The 24,264-nt window shown below is 45.8% G+C and overlaps 1 protein-coding gene and 1 long non-coding RNA gene across 4 annotated transcripts; both read left to right on the plus strand.

Annotated features, from left to right (window-relative positions):
- The first annotated feature begins 6,090 nt into the window (after positions 1-6,090).
- Positions 6,091-9,498, plus strand: FOXG1 (forkhead box G1). The gene is made up of 2 exons (XM_027709317.1): positions 6,091-6,184; positions 6,946-9,498. The coding sequence occupies exon 2, from the start codon at positions 7,133-7,135 to the stop codon at positions 8,504-8,506; it is 1,374 nt and encodes a 457-aa protein (XP_027565118.1). The 5' UTR covers positions 6,091-6,184; positions 6,946-7,132; the 3' UTR covers positions 8,507-9,498.
- Positions 9,499-13,186: 3,688 nt separating this feature from the next.
- On the plus strand, positions 13,187-23,277 carry LOC113981764. 3 transcript variants are annotated; one of them, XR_003538529.1, is made up of 5 exons: positions 13,187-13,532; positions 14,027-14,104; positions 16,452-18,333; positions 19,780-20,333; positions 22,513-23,277. It is a non-coding gene; the product is annotated as an uncharacterized LOC113981764 (long non-coding RNA). The 3 variants fall into 3 exon arrangements; XR_003538525.1 differs by lacking the exon at positions 22,513-23,277 and having other exon boundaries at positions 19,780-20,846; XR_003538526.1 differs by lacking the exon at positions 22,513-23,277 and having other exon boundaries at positions 16,452-16,622; positions 19,780-20,846.
- Positions 23,278-24,264: the final 987 nt, after the last annotated feature.

Below are 24,264 nucleotides of genomic sequence, written 5' to 3' on the forward strand. Positions count from 1 at the left end.
GGTGTACAATTGTTTATGGCTTTCGTGCTACACCGGGCATTTTGCTATGGTTACAAGGGGACCCCTGGGCGGGGCGGGGGCGATAGGAGGATAGAGGAGGATGGTGTGCTTTTGTAGGCCCTAAAAATTGGATCCGTAGGTGATCTGGCCGAGTCCGAGACCTCGCCGACCCGAGGGGTACGGTGGAGATGTGGTGCGGGGAGAGGGCCACGACGGGACGGAGTGGCACCGAGCGGGCAGCGACGGGGGCGGCGCGGCCAGGTAGGGCAGAGGGACAGACGGATGGATGGTCATTCTCGGGCACGGGCCCCCCCCCGCGCCTGGATGCCTTTCGCTAAGCGCCGGGGTGGAAACAGCGCAGGGAGAGAGATCGTATCTATCCTTCTGCTGGGGAAGGGGTGGAAGCTGGGTGGGCGGGGGAGAGGGCATCTTTTCTTTCGAGTCACCGAAAAACTGCAAAACCAGATACATGTGTCATTTGCCAAAGATTACCTTTATAAGAGGCTAAAGAGCTTTAGAACAACACCATGAAAATATTCCAGCAACAGTTTCTTAAGAGTCAAAGAGTAGCTAGAAGTCTTCTTCCAGCACTATTCGTGGTTTTTTCCTCCACATCTTTCTTTTCCCTCGTATTTTATTTCGCCATTCTTTAATTCAATATCATAAGGCCGACAAATGCACTGGCCTAGAATGTTTTAACAGTAAACACAGCAGAAAATAAAATTATGTATTTAAACCTCGATAAGAGAATAACTTGTCCATTTCTTCCTTGTATTTTATTATCGTCTTCTGCATAACTCTGTGGATAATTCTTAATGGATATTTTAATTTTTTGTTTGATTCCTAAATTAGGAAGAACTTTCATTCCACGGGGACATCTATTGCCTAGGCAGGTGTGACGGCTCTCTTCTGCACACTGGCATATAAAATAAAAGCGACATTTAGGATCTAACAAACCCCACATCTTAAAGTTGGCAGCGAGTATAAAAATATTCTGTTCTGAAAAATTCTGGCAGTAGCAGCTGAACACGATAAATCTCGTGGATGCTCTACACTCCCTATATAGACTTTCTGTCGATGGCATTGTACATCTACAGGACTAAATAAATAAAATCTTCAGTTTTTAATGAAGGCGATTTAATTCAGACCTCTCCACCCAGCGTAGCCGCCGTGGGAAATGTATACTCCAATGTTTACTCGGATCTCTTTCTGTCACTATTCTGTCTTGTTTTCGCTTACGACATTAGCAAAGCTTTCTGGACCCTACAGCCATTGTTTCCCATTTCCACGTTCTCCGTTCAATCTCTGCCCGCCCAAGAAACTCCCTAAAGTTCAACAGGAGGGAAACTCTGTGCACTTAGTTTGTTAATGTCATTGTTTTAACGCTACCTTTTCCCTAGATGCGCTGGCTCATCTAACAGTCAGATGCGCTGACTGTTCTTTATGGTACAGTGCAGCTTCTCAAAAGATCATCGGATAGAGAAATTTAGCTCTTCTTGTAACATTTAAGTAACTGAGCAATTAGTACTGAATAGGGTGGGGGGAGGGAAGACTAGAGAGCTAAAAGGGGGGGAGGGGAAAGGGGAGAGACACAACGCCACTAGCCCGAAAACAACAGGGATGGGGATGCATGGGAGGGGAACTTAAAATGTTTGTATTTAAAGGGTGCTTGGAAGGTCTTCGACACAATATGAGCTGCTCTCCTTAAAGACGCACCGAGTGCCAATAACTATTATTCACCCCCTAACTTTAGAGGGAGTTCCCCGAAGTCCCCAAAGGGTACATGGCTGTGGATTTCAAACCCGGTCCAGTTCCAGTCACACAGTGCCTACCTGCTGCAATAAGAAGTAGAGATACTTACCAGAGTTTCGGGAGTGTGTGGATAGCTCCAGGGTCTCTGCAGTGCTCCTTTCCCCTGTGGAATACTATCTTGCATCCGAGGCAGTTCCCAGTCTATATTTGATATTAACAGCCTCAAACATGAGGCTCTCCCATAGACATTTTTTTCCAGGGTTTTCAAGCAAATTTCTCGGTGCCACAATGTTATGATGGAAAGATGCTGAAATGACAGGCCTTGTAGACGCTTGTCTTAATCATCGGCTTCTTAATTTAGTTTTAGTGCTGTGGTTTTGTGTGTGCGTGTGTGTGTGTGTGTGCGCTTGTGTGCGCGCAAGAGAAGCCTCTGACAACCTGCAGCTTCCTAATGACTGACGAGGCAGGGCTGCTGCAGCAAAGTAACACTTCCCTGGTGTGAAGACCTCTTACTGGGAAGTTTAGTTCACTACTGTTCTCGCAATCCTAATCGTGTAACTTGTAACTAAAACCCATGGAAGAAGGATACGGCATGCTAAATAGACTAACTTCTAATCACTAGAAGCTGTTGAGGATTAACTGGAAGTTGGCTAGAGGCGGACACCTAAACTTAAATCTACAAATGCAGATAGAAATGTGGACCATTGAATGTTTCTTCCTCTCCCTCTTTGCCTCCATTCATCCATCCATCCACCTTCAGTCCCATTCACCCCTCTTCAAAATGTTTGACTACCTCTTTCTCTTTGTTAGTGTGCTGCTCCGTCCCCATTCGCCATGTCTTAGCAGCAGGGTATCAGTGTCTGCTGAGAAGCCCTTACCTTAATTGCCCAGGTAACCTGGAATAAATAAGGCAAGCTTATAGTCAAGTGGGAATAGAATTATATATGCGAACATCGAGGCATTTACTGTCAGGAATGTGATATTACTGATTGTTAAACCAAAGTGTCCCAACTCGTTTCCTAGAAGCATAATGCCATCGAAGCGTGGTTATTAAATACCCTTTCTTCATGGCTGAAAAAAAACCTCATTCATTTCTTAAGCTGTCAGTACATTTTAGCAGCTTAACCCCTTGAAAGAGCCCGAGAGTACAGAGCCACTATACCCATGTGAAGGGGGATTGAACGCTGGAGCTGGGGCACGGGGGAAAGGGGGACGTGCAAAGGCAGTATGCTATATCCATTGAGCGTACAATGGAGAGGGACTGTTTTTCCTTTGGCCTTTAATTTAAAAATAAAACAAGAATTTAAAAAAAGAAAAAAAAGGATAAAAGTGTGTGGTCGAAACACTATCCCTACGAGTTATACCCAAGAGCTGTACGGAGATCGCTGTTGAATGGCACTTCAGCCAGGACGTTCTAGCTCAGCTATTCACCCCCATCCTAACCCCGGAGTTAGATACTCTCAGCCCATCCCCGCCGCTCGGTTCGGCGGATCCGCAGTGCCGGCGAGCACACAGGTGAGGGAGCATCCACACCCTGCAGCGAGCCGGCTCCCCTCTGCACACCCACCCGTGTTTTGAATGGCTGGGGCCGTGTGCCTCCGTTCCAAGAACAAGCTTCTTCTCCAGACACCCTACAAAACCTTCCCTGTTAGAAAATGCTGCCATGACGAACTTTCTTAAGAGAGTTTGAGTTCAGCCAGAGCTGAGGGGTCAAACCTGCTGCTCACTGAAGTACCCCAAAGCATAAAGGTACCACCAAAGTGAAGGGGAGTCGTGGTCAGGGCAGAACTCCGGGAGGAACTGGCGTTAAAGCAAGACTCCCCTATTTCCAAAGTAAATATCTCCAGTTTTATAAACGGTGAATTTTCTGCTGAAGAGAAAAAAAAAAAAAAGAACTCGAAAGTTAAAGTCCAGCAGAAATAATAATTGACGTGGCTTCTCTTACATATTCTTTTCTGTCCTGTAAATAGTGAATTAATCTTCATGGACTTAGAAAGATATGTACTACGTATTGGACAAAACATTTCCTTTTTTGGTAGAACTGTATATCCATGCCATTAAAAAAAATATAAATCTTAAGTTTGTGCACAGACCTTTATTCTGCACCCATGACAAATGACCGACTGTTGGATATAGATCATCAGATGTTTTTAGAGCGTGCTTCTTTCTGAGCCTTTTGCTCAGAAATGCAAAAAAAGATAAAACTTCTATTTTTTTCCCTGTTACGTTTTCATCCCTGATCACAACGCAAAGTAAACTCAGCGTTGACCTAAGAAACACCTCAAGGCATTAAAATTTCAACAAGCGATGTCAGTGTTACATTAAACAAGAACTCCTCCAGTTCACTACAGAGCTGGGATTTGAATAAAATGTTCAATGTTAACAAACAATACACACGTTTGGCACTTTGTGTATTAAAAGGATCAAAGAGATTTGATAAGGCACACTGCACCATTTGTACAGACCTGATTGAGTTAATATAATATCAGCAAATTTTACAGCGAAATGAATCTGTTTCTTTTCTTTGTGTTTAAAACCAGCACAGATTACAAATTTTAATGATCTGAAAATGTTTGGTATACAAAATCATGCTTATTTCAGTATTAGCAAAAACACAAGAAATTTTTCAACACAAACACCCAGCTGTGTCTATTTTAAAAGCAGTTCAATGACAGCTTGCACTTATGAGCATGCAATCAGCTAATTTCGCTTTTTTTTTTCTTCTGTGTTAATCAACACTTTCCTTCCTGCATATCAGAGTACAAATAGTATAGTTACTCCACATCAGTAAATGTTTACGTAACCTGTCCTTTCTCAAGACTCTGGTTACACGGAATCATTACATGCTAGACCGAGTAGGAAAACGCACTGGGCCCAGCCACCCTAATGGGATCCTAGTGCACCATAATGACACATATTAGTTAATGATCATCATAATCATAATAATACGCAGGAAGCTTACCTTTCCTCTTACCCCTTGCCATGGTAGAGTCATCTAATGTCCTCCACATCGCCTTCTTCTTCAAGAAATCCCATGCCTTGATTTCAGTGCTGAGACACGAAATAATTACAAATTGACAGGATTAAAAAAAAAAAAACCAAACAAACTTGTATTTCTAAAAAAAAAAAAAAAAAAAAAAAAGAGAAAAAGAGTGGTTGTTGATCATTAAGTTTTTGTGTGTGTGTGTCAGTAGCAACCTGTTATGAAATTGGTTAAATAAATACAATTGTGGTAGGGTCATTTGAGGTTAATCCAATGCACAAAGTTCATGCCATTCCCAGTTGCAATTGTTTATTACCGGTCCATTATACTTGTTCTCGTTATTTACTCTCTCTTTCTTACACTCGCTCTCCCTCCCTCACACACACACATACATAAATACGTATATAAAACGCACATCTACACACAACCACGTTCTCTGCACTGAGCTCTAACCTGAATTTCCTCGGGATAAATTGTTTTAGCTGCAGTTGAGCTGCACGTATTGTTTCTACGGAGCATCTTTTCCTCCGGCACAAACACTAAGTAGCTTTAACGCGGCGCTACGTTTGCCTACAGCTTCGGTCTGAATGCGATCAGCACGCTCTCTGTCCATTACATTCCCCCCTTTGCTTCCCGAGTAAGAAAGCTGCGCGATGTATTTCTCTTTGTTTCCCAGTTGATTTTGTTGTTCCCATGCTGACAGCAAGAAATGATGTGCTGTGGACGATTAATACCCAACCTCCCGGCAAATTGTGGCGGTAAGCCCGAGCCTCTACCAACGCGTGTACTGGTGGAAAGCGGCCGTGCCAGTCCCTTTCGCCTGCTCCGTGAGCACCCGGCCCGCTGCCGCCCGCCCTCTCCCATTCGCCAGCAAGGCTGAACCCCGCGGAACCCAGACCTCGCGGGCCGGGCCGGGCCGGGCCGGGCCGGCAGAGACCACAGTATATTTCACGGGTCACCGGTGTCAGTATTTATTGGGTACGCCTGGAGCGCGGCCTGCTCGGCCCCGGCTGGAGCCGCGCGAAGGAGCGGACGGACCGAGCCCGACGGCCCCGCGCGGCTCCGGCGGCCGCGCGGGGGAAGTGGAGCCCCAGCGGGAGCGGCGCGGGGCTGAGCGGGGAGCGTGGAGTCCGGCTCCGGCCGCCGGTGACACGAAGGAGAGCGCAGGGGAGGAGAGTGCCCGATCGTTCCCGAGCCCTCCAACTCACAGTGAGGAGCGCGGCGGGCACGGGCCGGGCGGGCTGGAGCAGACCTGTCTTCCCTGGCAGGCCGCGGACAGCGGCGTCCAGCACCCGGACCCCGGGCCCACCCCGCCGCCTGCGTCCTCTCCGGACGATGGTTTTGTTTTCTCCCTCGGTAAAACAACAAACAGAAATAACCGGGCCTGGGAAAATAAACTCGCCGAGAGACTTCGGCTAGATCCGCAAAGTAGTGCCTCCGCCGCCACCGGTATGCCGCTTCGCCTCACCCACCCGGCCTCCCACCCCGCCTCCTTCGCCGCTAGAGGAAGGGGCAACTTTGGTCTGCCGGAGGATCTAGGGACACGGGCGGCCAGGCCGGGCCCGTGCCGCGGGATGTCCGGCGTGCCAGGATTTGTGCCCGCGGCGGCGGCAGCGGGGGGGCGCGGGGGAAGGGGACGCGCGCACGGGAGCGGTGATGCGACCCTGCGCCGGTATCCCTGCGCGGCGGGAGCCCTGGCGGCGGCGGGGGCGGGGCGGCGCGGGGCGGGGCGGGGCGGGTCGGTGCGCCGCCATTGGCCGGCGGGCGGGCAGACGCGCGCGCACGCCGCCGGCCCTGATTGGGCGGCCGGTGGGAAAGGTTAAACCAAAAAATGTTTTACAGCCCCGGTGCGTGCCGGCAGCTCTGAAATTAATTGCGGCCGGGGCGGGCTGGAGCGCCCGTCTGCCTCGCTCCGCGCCGGCCCGCCGCGGCTGCTGCGCCTTCCTGCCTCCCCCTGCGCTGCGGTGCCGGGGGAACCGGGCACCATGAAGTAGATTTTTTTTTTTTGGTGTGTGTGTGTGTGTTTGTGTGTTGTTGCCTTTTTTTTTTTTTTTTGGGGGGTTTCAGAGGGTTTTTTCCCCTTTTTTAATCTTTTTTTTTTTTCTTCCTCCGCTCCGACTCGGCTTGATTTTTCTCTGATCGGTGATTATTATGACTGTTATTTTTTTCCCCTCCCCGGCGGTTCCTGTCTGTGCTACATGACTTGCCAGTGCTTGAGACTGCGGTCCAACTGCGCTGCCGCTGCCGGTGGTGCCGCCGCCGCCGCCTCGGCCGCCGCCGCCGCCTCGGCCGCCGCCGCCGCCTCGGCCACCGCCGCCGCTCCGGCCGCCACCTCCGCCGCCGCCCCGCGAGCAGCTCCCTCGGCCGCCGCAACTTTCCCCCTCAGACCAGTGTGTGATGTTGGACATGGGAGATAGGAAGGAAGTGAAAATGCTGCCGAAATCCTCCTTTAGCATAAACAGCCTGGTGCCCGAAGCCGTCCAGAGCGACAACAACCACAGCAGCCACAGCCACCACAACAGCCACCACCCCCATCACCACCACCACCACCATCACCACCATCACCACCCGCCGCCGCAGCAGCCCCAGCGAGCGGCCGCAGCAGAGGAGGAGGACGAGGAGAAGGGGCAACACCTCCTGCCGCCCCCCACCGCCACCGCCTCTGGCGCCCTGGAGGTGGCCAAGGCGGACATGCTGGCGGGCAAAGGCGAGGCGGGCGCGGCGGTAGCGGCGGAGCTGGAGGAGAAGGAGAAGGCGGCGGAGGAGAAGAAGGGGGCAGCGGAGGGGGCCAAGGACGGGGAGAGCGGGAAGGAGGGGGAGAAGAAGAACGGCAAGTACGAGAAGCCGCCGTTCAGCTACAACGCGCTCATTATGATGGCCATCCGGCAGAGCCCCGAGAAGCGCCTCACACTCAATGGCATCTACGAGTTCATCATGAAGAACTTCCCCTACTACCGGGAGAACAAGCAGGGCTGGCAGAACTCCATTCGCCACAACCTCTCCCTCAATAAGTGCTTCGTCAAGGTTCCCCGCCACTACGACGACCCGGGCAAAGGGAACTACTGGATGCTGGACCCCTCCAGCGACGACGTCTTCATTGGGGGTACTACCGGCAAGCTTCGCCGTCGCTCCACCACCTCTCGGGCCAAGCTGGCCTTCAAGCGGGGCGCCCGGCTCACCTCCACCGGACTGACATTCATGGATAGGGCAGGATCCTTGTACTGGCCTATGTCCCCCTTCCTCTCCTTGCACCACCCCCGGGCCAGCAGCACTTTGAGTTACAATGGGACCACGTCTGCCTACCCCAGCCACCCCATGCCCTACAGCTCAGTGTTGACTCAAAACTCCTTGGGAAACAACCACTCCTTTTCCACGTCTAATGGGTTAAGTGTTGATAGACTAGTCAATGGAGAGATACCTTATGCCACTCATCACCTCACAGCAGCAGCTCTGGCCGCCTCAGTGCCGTGTGGCTTGTCAGTTCCCTGCTCTGGCACCTATTCCCTAAACCCCTGCTCTGTAAATCTCCTAGCAGGACAGACGAGTTACTTTTTCCCCCATGTTCCTCACCCTTCAATGACTTCTCAAAGCAGCACTTCAATGACGGCCAGGGCAGCCTCCTCCTCCACGTCGCCACAGGCGCCCTCCACTCTCCCCTGTGAGTCCTTAAGACCTTCTTTGCCAAGTTTTACAACGGGACTTTCCGGAGGACTTTCTGATTATTTCACACATCAAAATCAGGGGTCTTCTTCAAACCCTTTAATACATTAACATCCATGGGATCAGACTGTAAGTGAACATTTTACACACATTTGCATTGTAAATGATAATTAAAAGAAAAAAAAAGCAAAACAAAAAAGTCCAGGTATTTTTTATTAAGTCCCCCATTTTTCTGTACGTTTGTTCAGTCTTTAGGGTTGTTTATTATTCCACCAAGGTGAGGAGTGTCAGCAAGGTGCAATGTGGGGAGATTGCATTGTAGTCTATGAAGTTTGGAAGACAAAATCATAGTAGAATGTGTATCTAAATAGTGACTGCTTTTGCAATTTTTTTATTCAAATATGATAAGTCTATCACTAAAAGCCACCCGATTCTCCATGTTTGCAGTATTATAAGTTATCATGGATATGTCGGTGGGTGCAGACCTTGAAAGAAAGAAAAGAAACCAAAACCAAACTAAATTTATGAAAACTATAAAAAACCCTTAAAACGTAATTTGTATTTAAGCAGAATTAATACCGAAAGATGCCCAAGAACTACTTTTGGCCATTTATTATTTTATTATTTTCTTTACCGAACTGCTTTTTTGGGGTTCCATTCCCTTTTTTTTTTTTTTTTATTTGTTTGTTTACTTTTAGACCAAAGATTGGGTTCTAGAAAATGCACTCAGTGTACGGAGTAATTTAAAAAAACAGCAACATTATTTCAGTTTGCAGCACTGCCCGTTCAAATGAATCAGAAGGGGACAAAATTAATGATTGCCTTCAGTTTGTGTTGTGTATATTTTGATGTATGTGGTCACTAACAGGTCACCTTTATTTTTTTTCTAAATGTAGTGAAATGTTAATACCTATTGTACTTATAGGTAAACCTTGCAAATATGTAACCTGTGTTGCGCAAAAGCCGCATAAATTTGAGTGATTGTTAATGTCGTCTTAAAATTTCTTGATTGTGATACTGTGGTCATATGCCCGTGTTTGTCACTTACAAAAATGTTTACTATGAACACACAGAAATAAAAAAATAGGCTAAATTCATATATACTTGATAGTTTTTTGTCTCTTTTGTTAACCCTAATGTGGCAGAGGCTTGAAAGTTACAGAGAGATCAGAGCTCTGCTTATTACACAGTCCACCATTTTTCACATGTTCCTTTCTCTTCCCCCCCCCCCCCCCCCCCCCGCCTTCTCTGCCATTGTCTTTAACTACAGTATTTTCAAATGTAAAAGATCAGAATATTTAATTAAACATTATGGTCACTATTGTGATGTCCATTTTGGGACAGAACTCTTATCAAGTCTGCTTAAAAATTGATAGTACAAGGTGGGATGTCTTACTTAGAAACTGCCTTACGCTGAAGATGCTTAAAATCGCGTATATGTATATATACATACATTCATATACAATTTAAGTGTATAAGCACACATTCGGAAAAATCCAAGGTGAATTATTATATAGGTACATGCTCTTCCTGCAATCTCTGAAATGCATTCAAAGACTTATTATCCTGAAAGAAATAAATTTCATCTCTACGATGACTCGAGATATGTTAACGAAGGATGTGTATGTGCGTGTATATACACACACATATTAACTATCATATGATCGTTTGATGAAATTTAGCAAGCTGTGATATGTATGTGTATAAAATATAATCCTTATCTTAAAGGAACACTGTTCCGGAAGTATCTAGGTTATATGTATTTATATACTTTTGATGCTGCAAACACTTTGGTTTTAGTTATTGTGAAAGTAGCGGTGTTCTTTTGGACAGACAGCTCTCTCCTCTGTGCCTTCGGCCAGGCGGAGGGGGCAGGAACCGAATAGGGTGAGGTGAAGTTGCAGTCCATGGCAAGGAGGCAGGGGCCGGGAGTCACGTGACACCCTGCCTTGCATACCGATGTTTAAACGTTATAGGGAAAAAAATGAAGAAAAAAAAAAAAGAAACAAATCAAACCTCTATGGATGCACTTAAATGCAAAGTTTTTAAACAGAGCTCTTTTTTTTCTCAGTGTCTGCTGAAGCCCAGTAACCCATGCCAGCGTCCATAAGAATGCTGCGTTGCCTGGAGAATCAATCCATTAGTTTTAAGGGAGCAACGCTGCTAGTAATTTTAAGAAGCATTTAATCCTAAAATGAATTGGTTTCTTGAAGAGTTTAGGGAAGCCTATAAAAGCCGCAACTCTCGAAAATAATTAAAAAACTTGTGCAAACGGTTTAGGAACTAATTGGATCCCGCGGTGAGACCGCAGAGGACAAGTTGTTCATTTGTTACGTTTGAAGCCTAGACTGGGCTCTGCGGCAGTGCAATAAGTCGGTGACTGCTCACAATAGGCCCAATGAAAAACAATCTATAGGTCGTAGATGTTATCGCAAACACTTTAAAGAGCTTATCTTGGAAAGACAGAAAAGAGGAAGAAAAAGAGAAAAAAAGTGCCGGGAGGTGAACAAAGAAGCAATAGCAAATCTGAATTCTTGCAAATAGAATATTTGTCAAGCTAAAAGAATAAGAGGAGGAAGGGAAAATCTCCCGAAAATAAGTAATGTATAAACAGATGCAAGCAGATCTGCAGGAAAGAGAGGACTGAAAGGTTACGGATGAGAGATGGGACCCCAGCTCTGCACTGTGTGGAGGAGAAGGAGAGAAACCTCTGATATTCTTGGCTTTCACTCTCACTCCTGCAATTCAAAATTAATCATCACTATGAGGAAACGATCGCTTTGTTGGGGAATGAAGAGATGATACCACCACTTGGAAGCTCCTACCCTCCCCCGTGTTCTTCACTCAATTGTATTAAAACAAGTAATGCAAAAAAACTAAAACCCAAAACTCCTTTGCAATAAACCTATAGGAAATAATAAAACGCAATAGGTGTAATTTAAATTCTTGGCGCCCGGAGACCCAATTCTGTGTACTTGTGCAAATCAAAAAAGCGGCATCAACTGCAGATGACAAAGGAAATTATTTATTATTTACCACTTGCAATTGCTGTATACTGTAGGAAATCCAATTGCACATACGTAAAGTATTAGTTAGTTCGCAATGTAAAAAAAAAAAATCTACTTTCACTGTACTGAAAGGAGAAAGTCAGGTTGGAGGAAAGCACAATCCCGCCATGTCAGAGTTTGAGGTTGGCTAATAAGCATTAATTAGAAAAGCGTGACGCATAATAATTCCTCTGAAGGGTAGCCCTGATGTTGTCTCTCCAGACTTAGCTTAAGCAAGCACTAGGTCCCAGCGCTTCCTCTAGGCTCTGTGTAGCAAAGTACTGCCTGAGCAAGTTTAGGTGTCACAGACTTTTCCCTCTTTCTCTTGCACTGGGCACAGGGGTGGTTGCTGAGCTGGTAATTTATTCACGTTTCCATAAATGTATTGCCAGCAAAGAGATTATTTTTGTAAAGGAAAAAAATAAAATCAAAACCGAACCAAAATAAAGCCAATAAACTCCTAAAGTTGTCATGAATGGTAGCAGGACCGCTAAGGCCCCAAATATGTCTTTACCTCTGCCTGCTCCCCAGCCAGAGAAACCCTTTTGTTCGCTGAGGATGTCTCCGAGGTTAATCTTTGCACAGGCTGGTTCAGTACTGAATGTGAGGTGGTGGGGGTTCTTTTGTGGGTTTTTTTGTTTGTTGGTTGGTTGGATTGTTTGTTTGTGGAGGTTTTGGGGTAGGTGTTTTTTTGTGTGGTTGGTTTTTTGGTTGGTTAAGTTTTTTAGCATACAGTATTTCTGCTTTCTGATACCTTTTTTCCGCGGTGGTTTATATGTCAAATCCTGAAGATAAGCTTTCGGGATTTTTTTTAATATGCACATTTCTATAATGATGAGGTGTCTTAGCGTCGTTTCCTTGGCGTTTCCTAATTCAGAGTGTTTATGGGGGACGGGCGGTCTTTATGGAATTAAAGAGCTATTGTTATATTCCTAGTTGATGTTTGAGGTGATTAACTTTGCTCACACAGATCGTAGGAGAAGAAATCTGCTCATCAAGAAACATCCAATTACGGCTTTAAGATTGCCTTCGGAAATATGTTTGAGGCATAATAAACAGTAACTCGAATTCTCAACGTGATATTTGGCCTAACAATTTTTGCCATATTTTAGATATTTTTCTTTTGTTACGGTAAAATAGCATCCGCTATGTGGAACGTATTCTTATGAAAGGTTTTAAAAGAAAGTTAACAAAAATATGATTTGCCTTAAATGGCACAAAACTAATGTTTGGGGGAGTGATTTTTTTTTTAATCTGGTACTTGAAAAAAATAGTTTAACCGGAATGTCATTTTGGTCTTTATAACTTCTTCGGTCGATTATTAAGATTTATGTCAGAAATCATGATTCAGGTACACACCCCCTCACCACTTGTGTTAATATGAGGTCTCAATCACGATGTATTCACTATTCACTCAAGCAAAACTCCCACTGAAGTCCGGTTACATTTTTACTGAACCACATCAGAGTTTTGCTTAAGGAAGAACATTGATCAAGACTCGTTGCTTTATTAGTGACTATATTCTTTAATTGTTCGTATTTTCCCTTAGGATAGGAAACAAACAAACAAACTAAAAATCTGCCTGTAGATAATCACCGCTATTGCACTTAATTGTGTGATCGCGGATAATACACCCGCCCGAGAAAGTATATGCGCATTCGTACTACACGAATAAAAATTCAGCGGTTGGCAATAAATATGTATACATATATATAGACACACACAACCCTGCAGAGGTGTCTATCCATTGCACTAGAGTCTAGAGTAGATTCCTTTGCAGTTCTACGCAGTGAAATGTCTTTGTTTTGAATACCCCCCCTCCCCTCCCAATGGTGAAGGTGTCTGGGTAAATGGGTCAAAAAGTGGTGGAGAATTGGGTTAGAAAGAGGTGAAGGTGAAGATCAATGGAGGCTTTAGGGCTGGCTGTGTGTTTTGCTGGGTTTGTGTGACTGTGCCCAGAGGGCGGAGTTCCTGCACATTCCTACCTCACCGGAGAACCTGCCCTCAACTCCACTGCAGCTACTCCAGAGAGATGGGACCCTCCAGAAGAAACCTGCCCAGCAATCCCAGCAAGCCTTCCCGCCAGAAGGGTAGGTGCACTTCAAGAAAACCTTCCCTACCTCTTCTCCCCACAGGCAGATCCATGTGATACGAATGAATAGAGATGACAGACTTCTGTCTAAATGTACTGTTTCCCTGTGCCCCACGATAAGCAGATCGTCCGTGCAACCGAAGCACAGTTTCAAAGCACCAGTTACACCAAAACTGAGTGTGCCTACTGTCAGGATTTTCTCTCTCTCTCCTTTTTTTTTTTTAAATTTTTTTGTTTTGTTTTTGTTTTTTCCTTTTTTATTGTTTTGTTTTTGGTCTCTTCCTCAAAGTGTTTCCTCCCCCGCCCTCCTCCCTCCCCTTCGGACTCTTTCGTTTCAATCGGTAAGTTAGAAGTTTCTTCGCCGGTTTAGCAGTTGTTGTGGTTAACCTGCAGATATTTTAGCTTGTTTCATGAACGTGCTCTTTGTTTGTTTCTTTGCCACTAATGTCAGAGAAAGTCACACGGGTGCAATGTTGTGTTTGCCTTTTTAAGATTCCAGGAGAAACTGCCTCTACCTGCAAGAAAGACGCACGTTGGCACTTGGGGATAGGAGTCCTCCGTCGGCACCTGGTGAGTGCGGATTTTACTCCTTTTTACCCTCAGGAATCAAGTAACTACACGCGCGATTTTTGTCCGCTGGTACCAGGATGGGGGAGAGTGCGGTTCCAGGAGATCCCTGAGCCTCCTCTGCCTTTTTTTGTCACAGCGCAGAAATATTACGGGGCTAGGCAAAATTCCCCGCCACTACTCATTGCGGGAGGAAATTTGGTCCTTGATCCATCTCTGCTATATGAAAGACGATTTTAGTATGATGAGAACAGGCGGATTCCGTAATGAATTATTTCCAAAAAAATCTAAGCCTGTCATTTGAGAAAAAGCTACAGGCTTCTCCCACCTTTCAGGATTGTGTAAAGAATGCGAATATCCCTAAATTTTCAAGGAAGCGACTAAATGCCAAAAATTTTGGGAGATCGAGGAGATCGATAAAGAGCCGTACATCTAAATCTGAGCTGGATTTTGTTCTGAGTGCTCCGGCGGAGAAACTGCTCCCTTACAACCCATCGCGGGCAACGTTCATGTTCATGGGAGAGCTGCAGACACTCTCCCTTTGTCTTCCCACTTCCCAAATTCCTTAACTGCCTTCTGTATGCGTGGAGATTTACGTGCCGCAAACCGAAATCTCGGAATAGGGGCGGAAGTTTAAACGACTGATACAACTGATGTGCTCAGCGTGTTCATCCTTGTGGGTGGGGGCAGGCGCGAGGGTGCGTGGGCAGGACCCGGGACGGGCCCTCCGTGGACCGACTTGTTCTTGTTTTGCTGTCCCGACGTGGTGCAGGGGAAGAGCCACGGCACGTGTCCCACCCGGCGGATAACTTTGACCCCTTTGCTCCTTGCAATTTTTGACCTCACGAAAATAATTAATTTTTTTAATATACAGCAAGTTGAATTTTCCGTGACGCTGTGCGTGGGACACCCCAGCGCAGGGGGCAGCGGTACCGAGCGCCTGTTTCCCCCGCCTCGCAGGAACCGGCACCCGCGCACGGGAACGCGCACTCGCACACGCACAGCGCACGCCGGCGGTGACTTCTGACAGATCCGCTGGCGGTTTGTCTGCCCGGCTCAAACCAGCCCGGGGATGTCCCGTGGGTCCCGCAGAGCACGGGTGGAGCTCCCCACGCTGCGGAGAGCGGCACCCACACTGGCGTGTCTCCAGAACGGCAAGGACCGGCTCTGCCAGACGCTCCCGGTTTCCCGCCCCGGCGCGGCCGCCGTGCCCGGACACGCGTGTCCGCGGGGCGAGGCGGGGGCCTGGCGCGGCGGCGGCGTTGCGCGTCCCGCGGGCTGGGGGCGCTCTTGCCCCGCGGGAGAGCCGCCCCGCCGGGCCACGGGACCCGCTGCACAGCGCCCGGAGCCCCGGGAAACAGCCCTGTTCACCCGCGGCCTCTTCCAAGGCCCGACAACCCCCTCCCGCCCTTAAAACGGTGGTTTGCAGGCGGTGGGCACCTGTACTCGGAGTGCTTGAGTCCGTGCCGCCTCCCTCCCTTCAGAAAGGAGGAAAAATATGCGGTGTCCTTCTCCACGCAGACTTAGCTTTCTGTTCTCCTAGCCACTAAGAGACAGAGGTTGCCCTAGGGAAAGGCGTTTAAAGTCCTCTTCCCAAGAACTGGCCCAGGATGCTCCGATCCAGGATCAGGCTCGCTAAACACTCCTCTCGCTCCACTGAGGCAAAACGACCCAGAAAAGACTTGAAAAACAAAAAAAAAGAAAATAAATTAAACTGCCAAAATAAATAAATAACCAAAGAAACGACTAGCAACCTCCCCTCCTCCCCCTCTTCAATACCCTGTAACAGAATATAGCATCAGGCTAGCGAATTGGGCTTAAAGCGAGCGGCTTTTCTGCTCTCAGTCGGGGAAATGAATGCAAAGTCCATTTCAAAGAATTATCTCTAGGGAGTCCTCCAAGTGTATTTGGGGTTATCCGTGATTTGAGAGGAAAGACTAAACGAGAGGGAGTCTGAGAAAAACCTGCCATTGTCACCTTACCCTAAGGTGAGTAAAGTATCCCTGCAAAGTTAGCTGCAAAGAACTGCTTAACCTAAGACCGAGAGGTGAAAACTCTCCAAGCCCGGAGCCGCCTGACCAGGGAACCTGAATTTCAAACTATAAAGGCAAGACGAAGCCTGACCTCTCTTGGGGGTTTTTGGCGACTTTTTGTTTGTGGGATATATTTGGTTGGTTTGGGGTTTTTTTGTTTGGTTTTTTCTTTTTTTTTTTTTTTTTTTTTTTGTTTGGGTTTTTTGTTTGGTTTGGTTTTGGTTGTTTGTTTTTGGTTTGGTTTGGTTTGATTCCCCCCCCCACGGTGGGGAATTCAGAGCGCTTTATGAATGATTTTGCAAGAGCATCTTTCACAGGGAGGTAGGAACACGTGAACGGAGCCCTTCCCCTTCAGGCCGCTCCCGGCAGCTCTCCCTTAACGGTGGAGGAGGAATGGGGTTTGCTGCGACCGGCCCGCGGGGAAGACCTTACCGAGCTCCCCTTTAACTTGGCGGCCCTCCAAGCTAAGTGTTAGCCCAGTGCTGTTGGTTAGTGGAAGGAAGAGAACCTCTCTTCGTCTCCCCCCGTCCCCACATCCCCACCTTGCTTGCTCTGCTTTTACTCAGAATTTTTCTGATCGCAAGTATTTAATATTAGGTAGCCTGCTAAATTAATCATATCCAAGAGGAGATAAATATCTGCCAAAAAAATCTGGCTGAAGCCTGGCTGTAGAGTAAAAAAAATGAGAAATTCTTTCTCAGCCTTAGAAAACAGCTTAAAAGAAAGAGAGAGAGAGAGAGAGAGAGAGAAGTTGCATTCTCATAAAAAAATAAACATAACCTCATTGTGAAGCATGATATGTCCCAAAAGCATGCAATATTTTGCAAATTAAATACTGATAATATTCACTCATTACAAAATTGTTCTTTTGAAGCAAAAATCTTGGTGATGCTATACTAGAAGATGCGTTTCTTCTCCTTTTATGCTCCTTGCACACTCAAACATTCTGGCATCCCCACACCAGTATATTTCCAAGTGGGGATGACGGCAGTGATTAGACTTTTCACTAGACCCCAAACGAAACAAAGCTGGGACAGATTATTAGAGCAGTCTATGGGGGGATACGGCTAAGCACATCACATAATCATCTATATATTTAGTGCTATGGCTTATAGGTAACTTTGAAATACACTAGCGATAAGTAAATCTCCTTTTAGGTTTCTGAACTGCTCTTCTGATGGCTAGTGCATCTAGGAAACTTAAGATGCAGTCTAGATTTTGTATCACACTCACAGTGGTACAAAATGGAAAGGGTATTTTTATTAGCATTTTGTATACCCACATTCATAGTGGTCTATGAGAAAACAGATGAGAATTATGCAAATAAAAATGGCATTGTTGTTTTATCAATGAACTTTCCCCACTATCTCTCTCTCTCGCGCGCTTTCTTTCTCTCTCTATATATACGTGTGTGTATATGCATGTATATATTTGTCTAGTCCTTTCTGACTGTGAAGGTGTCCTCTAGCATGAATCAGAAAAAGCCGCTCTGCATATTCTCTTTCTTTCTTGCTTATTTATTTTGTTTGAGCAAAGCTGTTTGTTGTGCTGGGAAGCATAAGCTGCCTTTGGTTATGCCATCACTATAATTTGCGTTTAGATGGAAGGGTAGCCCTATTTTCATTATTAAATCAGTAAAGGTAAAAGTACTAATAATTAAATACAGATCTCTGATTGCAGGTTGGAACAGCAAAATCGATTGTCTCTTCATCAATAAGACAAGTGTTGAGTAGCTTGCTATTGATTAGTATGTTTATTTATGCAGATCTTTAGGTATTTTCTTACATATTTCAAGTTCTTTGTCTGCTAATTATTTTACCAGATTGGTTTGAAAGAAAGAGCTTAGACTGGGAAACACAGTTGACAGATCCATTCTTAGCTAACCTGATAGTGGATTATTGCAATCCAGTAAGTTTAACAAATTACTTATACGTGCTTGCCTTTCGAGCAATTAGGAAGCCGTTTCAGATTAAAATCCCTTGTTGCATTCGGGGTCGGTTCATTTAAATAAAGGGGCATTATGTTTAGATATTTTCCAAATGAAAAATAGGTTTCTGGATCCACAGAGGCTGAACAGGATTTGATGCGTCCTTCGCCTTCCGGGCCCTTGGCTTCCGTTGTTCTTGTAAAACACCTTCCCAGCAACAGAGTGGGCCCTGGGGTTTCCTCATAGATGGAATGTAATCTCCACAGATGCAGGTAATCTGAATATCGAAATCAGGAATCAATATATTAAACAGAAAAAGCCTACCAAACAAAACAAACAGAGGGATCGGCATCCAAATATGAGAGTCCTCAAAGCAGGGGATATTTTAAGTTGTTTTTTTGCTTAGTGATTTAATCGATCCAAAAGGAATTGCCCCAGACTCTCTGCTAAACGGCCTGGTTCCCAGCCAACCCCTCCAAGGACCCTAAAAGGCTGACATTTTCATCTCTTTTTTTAGCAATTTTTTCGACAGGACATTCGCATTTTCTTTCGCAGCCGTTTCCGAGAGGGCTCTGCTTTATCAATATTTCCCCCCCTCCGCTTCGACTGTGCTGACACAGGCAGCTCGGCAGAGGGGAGCGAGCTCTCGACCAGGGAAAACTGGTGGGGGACGGTGTCGGAGCCAGGTGCAGGGAGGGAAGGCCCCCTCGCCATGGCCTAGGCCGGCCGCGCTGCCCCACGGGGTGCAGCCCCTGCCGCCGTACCCGCCGCTTGCCCGGGGAGCGGCGCCGCGGGAGCCTGAGCCACGGGGTGAGAAGCGGGAACAGGACCCACGCACGGTGCTGAGCAAGTGCTGAGCCCTTCTTCCGTTCTCTTCCTCGTCTTTTGCTCGAGGCAAGTTTTGTCGGGGAGGGGGGAGGATTTTTCCCCTCCTTCTTTTACCTCCAGGAACTGCTGCTTTACAACCTGTAGAGATAAGACGGCCTCGCAGCAGATGATCACAGAGATAAGTAATCTCTCCCCTCGGCCAGTGGTATAGCTGACCGTATGCTCTTGAATCTTAGAGCGCTAAGTCTTTCCTGTGAATGAACGAGAAAACACTCGACAGGTCGTGAATAATCGTTTTAATGAGTGTGTAAAAGCGTGCGACGGGGTGCACGGAGCTGTCGGGTTAAACAAACAACTTGTACCCTGACGAAATCCGATTGTTAAAGTGCAAAGTGATGTCAGTCCAATTTCCATCCCAGTTCTAAAAACCACAGATCTAAGTCGCGGGAGTCCAATTTTCCCCATTAAGAAAAATAACAATATTTTCTGAACGTAAGTGCGATCGTCCCTAATGTTAGCCTTTGGCGAAAAAAAGACCAGTTGCACATCCCAGAGGTGTCGAAGTTATTTTTATTATTTTTAAATACAATACTTAGAAATTGTGTATCTGACTTTTCCCGAAATATTATCAGATCAATGCAGTAAATATTTTCCTTTTTTGTGTCTGTCGCCCCCCTTTCCGTATGTGTGTGTGGGGGGGTTGTGGTTTGGTTTTGGGTTTTTTGGTGGGGTTTGTTTTTTGTTTTATTTGTTTTTTTTTTTTTTAATTTGTTTTGGTTGGTTTTTTTTGGGGGGAGGTTTTGGTTGTGGGTTTTTTTGGTTTTTTTTTTTTGTTTGTTTGTTTGTACTTTTTTCTTTTTTTTGGTGTGGTTGGTTTTTTTTTTCCGCAGATCACTGGAGGCAAACATCGAATTAATTGGATCTCAGTGAATGAGGTTGGTATCTTTGTATTGAACTAAGGTTATCTTTGTCATAGTGTTCTGGTATTTAAAAGACATTTTAGCAGTTTCTAGTAAAGGTAAATCCAGAAAACATATATAATAAAAATAAAAGGGAGTTGAAACATTATATTCTCCAAATCCAAGTTATATTACTCTTGTGTAGGGAGATAACAGTCTGTGGGTCTGTAATAGTCTATGCAGAAACTATAAATTCAGAAGAAAAATAAAAAATTTTGGAGGTATTTTTTAATTTTTAAAAACTTCATATCAGAATAGCAAGGTCTGTTTCCTGTACAACTAGAGGACCTTGCACTATTTTGAAAATGCAAACCCCACTCTTTTATGTCCCTTGAATATTTCTTAAGGTTAGTAATGACGCAGATTCCTAATGTTTATTGTTGCTGAAGACTTTCACACCGACTACAGGTCTGCCTCTTTCTATGAAGATTCATTTTTAGGTGTGTCCTCCCTTTCTTTGAAAATGCCCGTTAGAGCAAAGTGAGGTGAGGCAAGCCAACCTCATCTGTAAACCAATGCTTTTTAAAGTTTCTCCACTCTTCCGATTAATACTCAATTTTTCAAAAATAACTTGATACTGGAAAATTAATGCAAGATATATTAGTAGGCTATAGTTACAATGGGGACCCAATTCAGTGATACGAATGTGAAATTTACTTTTGATACTTGTGGACATGGAATCTGGCCATTGATGAACCGGATATGAGTATCCATATGGCTTTGGTCTCAAGTCGATCTCCAGGATTTGTAGCATTTGGATTAAAACACTGATTTTTTTTTTTCAACCTAGACAATTTTGTGTTGTGCTTTAGAAACGATGTGGGCATTGAGAATGAATATCAACGATTTCTGTGTTCCCGAAGCGTGACAGAATTATTTTGCAAACCTTCCTCCAAAACCAGTGATAGAAAGGAAAGAGAGAGAGAAGAAATGAGAGGGAGAGAGGTGAAGGAGAGGGAAAAAAGATAACTCAACCCCGTTGGATTTGGTAGCAGATCTATAACTAATGATCCATGCAATCATATAACAGTATTTAACAAACATCTGACGAATGTTCTGGGCATATTCAAACATGGTTTTGTTCAGACTATGTGACTTGAAACACACCGTTTCCCGGACCAGTCTGAACGCTGGAGGCCGTCAAAACCGAAATGTTCCCACTCTTTTCCTTAACCCCCTATGTGAGAAAAAAAGGGACGTAGCTCAGCCCCACGGAAGGAAGAGAGAGGGGAATGAAAGATAAAGCGCAAGGACATGTGCCTCCCGAGTACAACAGGACAGAAGTCTGCATCCTGAAAGCTAGGAAACATTTCTCATCCCAGTGAAAGACTAATGCCCTCCTTCTGCAACTGCAATTTCCTTTGCAACAAAAACGTACATTAAATGGGCACGATGGATAGTAAGGATCTATCAGTTTCCTGCTGCAGTTCTGCTAATAAATAAAATTCTAAATGTTTAAAACACTCTATCTGTCACATTCACAAGATAGGTACTGTAAATTCCTGTTGAAAATATACAAACAGAGATTCAAGAGGTTGCCTCTGTTTTTGTATCTCTCTCGCACAAGAAATGGACTATCAAAACATTAATTATATTTGAAAGGGAACAGATTATTTGTTTGAGAAAGAATTACATTCTTGAATTTATATTCCACACAGACCTCTCCTCCTGTCTGCTGAGAGGGTTGAACTGTAAATCTGTCTCAAATTATTTGCCCCTAAAATGTAGGTAGGTGTGTCACATTAGAGTAGTAGAGAGATGGCAGATAATCTGTAGGTGCTTTTAGACACCTTTGTGGGATGGGTCGTTAGAGAATGTCGAAATGAACGAGAAACTGAAATCTAACATGTGAAGAACATACACGCTTATTCTTTGACAATGAAAATACAAACACACATAGACACACAGAGCTGAGCCTAGTTAGTTATTAAACACTCTGACTCGCGGGAGTTCGGGACTGCAGCTCCTTTTTCGTTTGTTTTTTTTGGAGGTTGTTGTTTTTTTGTTTTTTGTTTTTGGGTTTTTTTCTTTCTTTTTTTTTTTCTTTTTTTTGGTAATGTTTTCATGCACATCTTGCAGTAGTCGATAATTGAAAAGCTACTAACTGATGTGATGAGTTATCACTTAAATCATGAGCCATGTCTTACAGATTGTACCTTCTTTCCTGCTTTTAGAAACAGTAATAAAAGAGTTAAATAGACGTCTTCATACCTTTACCTTTCTTCTGAGAAAAAATGGTGATCTATAGGGGCTTTATTTTAGAAGCTCTTGAAAAACCACTCCTCGATGTCTCTTTTTTTCCACTCTCTGCTAACCAGACGTTCAGCATTTCTTCCCCTTCCTTCAGATGCCATTAGCTCTCTGAGCAGCATCCTTCTCCAGCATTGCAAATATTTTGGCGGGGACGGATGTGAACAGCCCCATCAGAAAGATGTCTGGTGCTGTCATGTCATGCGTGGGGAAATTTGTCACGGGACCTGGGGAAGTTGTGTTAGCACCGGGTCCTGCAGCGGTGGGCCCCTTTTCTCTATTCCTGTATTTCTTGAGTCCTGGGAAACCCAAGCCATGGGACCTGAAGGGCGGTCGCAGGGAGCACAGGAAGGTGGGGGTGGGCGGACTTTTCTGCTTGTGGCTGTGCCTGGGATGTGCTCTCTCCCTGATTAGGTATCTGTGGAGGAAGAAGGTGACGTGACGAGAAAAGCCTGACAGTCAAAGCGGGAACTGTCCGGGAGAAGGATCCGTGATGAATGAGGTCTGCGAAGTCCTGATGCAAAAGCAGAGCAGGACAGTGTGTTGGCAAACCCAAATACCGGTTTTTGTTCTCTTGAATCAAAAAGGAAAATGGGGTGGTGAAGGTGGGGTGGGGGAGGGGAGACCCTGGGCAGTGGGGCAGTGGGGATTGGAAGGGAGAGATCGGAGAAGTGGCTGTCTGGAGTGTTAACACGAGACCATCGTGTCCTCGGGAGAAGGAGAGGCTGCGTTGTCAAATGGGCTAGAGCCCTGACGAGAGCCAGAGGTGCCATCAGAGCGCTTCAAGATGCTGCCGTGAAATCTGGATCCTGGTCGATTCAGGGATCCGAGGGACAGTACTTCATAAAATAATCGGTCCCGAAATCTCCCGGGCAGGTGTCCGAGGTTAAGTCAGGCTCTTCGATAATCGCCGAACAATCATAGGGAACAAAATCTACCCTGGGGCAGGAGATAGGATGGGGGAGGCGGGTGCGAAGTGGGAGAGACAGGACGACACGGACTAAGACCCACTAAAATGGCCAACATTATTTCATTCCTTGGGTAACTTCGTGCAGATCTGGAGCTTCTTCCTCGGACTTGGCGGGAAAGGCTGTCTTGGACAAGCCTGTAACTTCTTGCAATGTTTTTGACCGTGCACTGTATTGCCATAATGCCAATAAACGCTTTAAACGCGTCTTACTAGCGACCATCAGATGCCCCAGCCACTCAGGCCCGGCCTAAACGAGTTCTGGCCTGGCCCTGGACGGCTGGGTCATTCCTTACCTTCGGGTACTCTGGGTGCTCTGGGAAAATGTGATTGGATGGGCCGGGTCTGTTGCACCGAGTTCTGGGTTTTCTTTCGTCTTGGTTTGCAAGGGGTCGCAGAGTCAAGGGCTCTTTTCATGTCAGCGGCTTCAGGATTTCAGGACTTTGAGTTTAGAGGCCAAAGAAAACCCTGCCTGATTTTTTCCCGACTTAGTGTCTGCCTAAGGGGACAGGGACTGCCAGCTCTCCCAGGGAGGAATTTCCTGGTGTGTAGCATAGCCCATATCACTCACCCTTTCAGCAAATGCCAGCAGATGAATGCAATTAAACCTCGGCGGTGCTCCACGGCTGGACACCGATCCAGGGTGTAAAAGGGATGGCCATTATGCAGTGCCTATGGACTGGTGCTCATCCCCGACAGCTCTAACAGGGAGAAGGAACGGAACATGGGTGCTCACAACTTTCGCGTCCCACGACAGCCAGGGGAGCACGGCAGGACTCCCAAGGCTCAGGACAGAAAAAGCCAGAACAAAAAAAAAAGAAAAAAAAAAAAAAAAAGAGAGAGAGAGAGAAAAGGGCTCTACACACGTCTTGGGAGCCATCAAATGTCTATGCAATGTTATTAAAAATCATAAAATCCCAGCAAAACAACGGCTCTCTTATAAAGGAAATCTGAGGAGCGCAGCGAGCTAAGTGAAAGCTCTGTTTTCAAGGGAAGGTCGGATTAGTTCTCTGAACATAATAGCCAGTGTGTAGGAATTGCAAATGAGCATCACCAGTAGTTCTGGAGTTACCCTTCTTAAATTAATATTAAGTTGGGTTCTCTGCACAACGTGCAAAATAACGGACATTTCTGAGCTTTCGAGGGGAACGAAGATTGAAATTAACGTGTACATATATTTTTCCCTAGTTTAATCCAAG

The sequence above is a fragment of the Neopelma chrysocephalum genome, unplaced genomic scaffold (genome assembly GCF_003984885.1).
Source record: "Neopelma chrysocephalum unplaced genomic scaffold, ASM398488v2 Primary Assembly neopelma1_24, whole genome shotgun sequence".
In the NCBI taxonomy this organism is placed as follows: Eukaryota; Metazoa; Chordata; class Aves; order Passeriformes; family Pipridae; genus Neopelma; species Neopelma chrysocephalum.

What these genes read in the sequence shown, in the direction of transcription:
- FOXG1 (XM_027709317.1), top strand. Translation starts at nt 7,133, where the DNA reads ATGTTGGACATGGGAGATAGGAAGGAAGTGAAAATGCTGCCGAAATCC.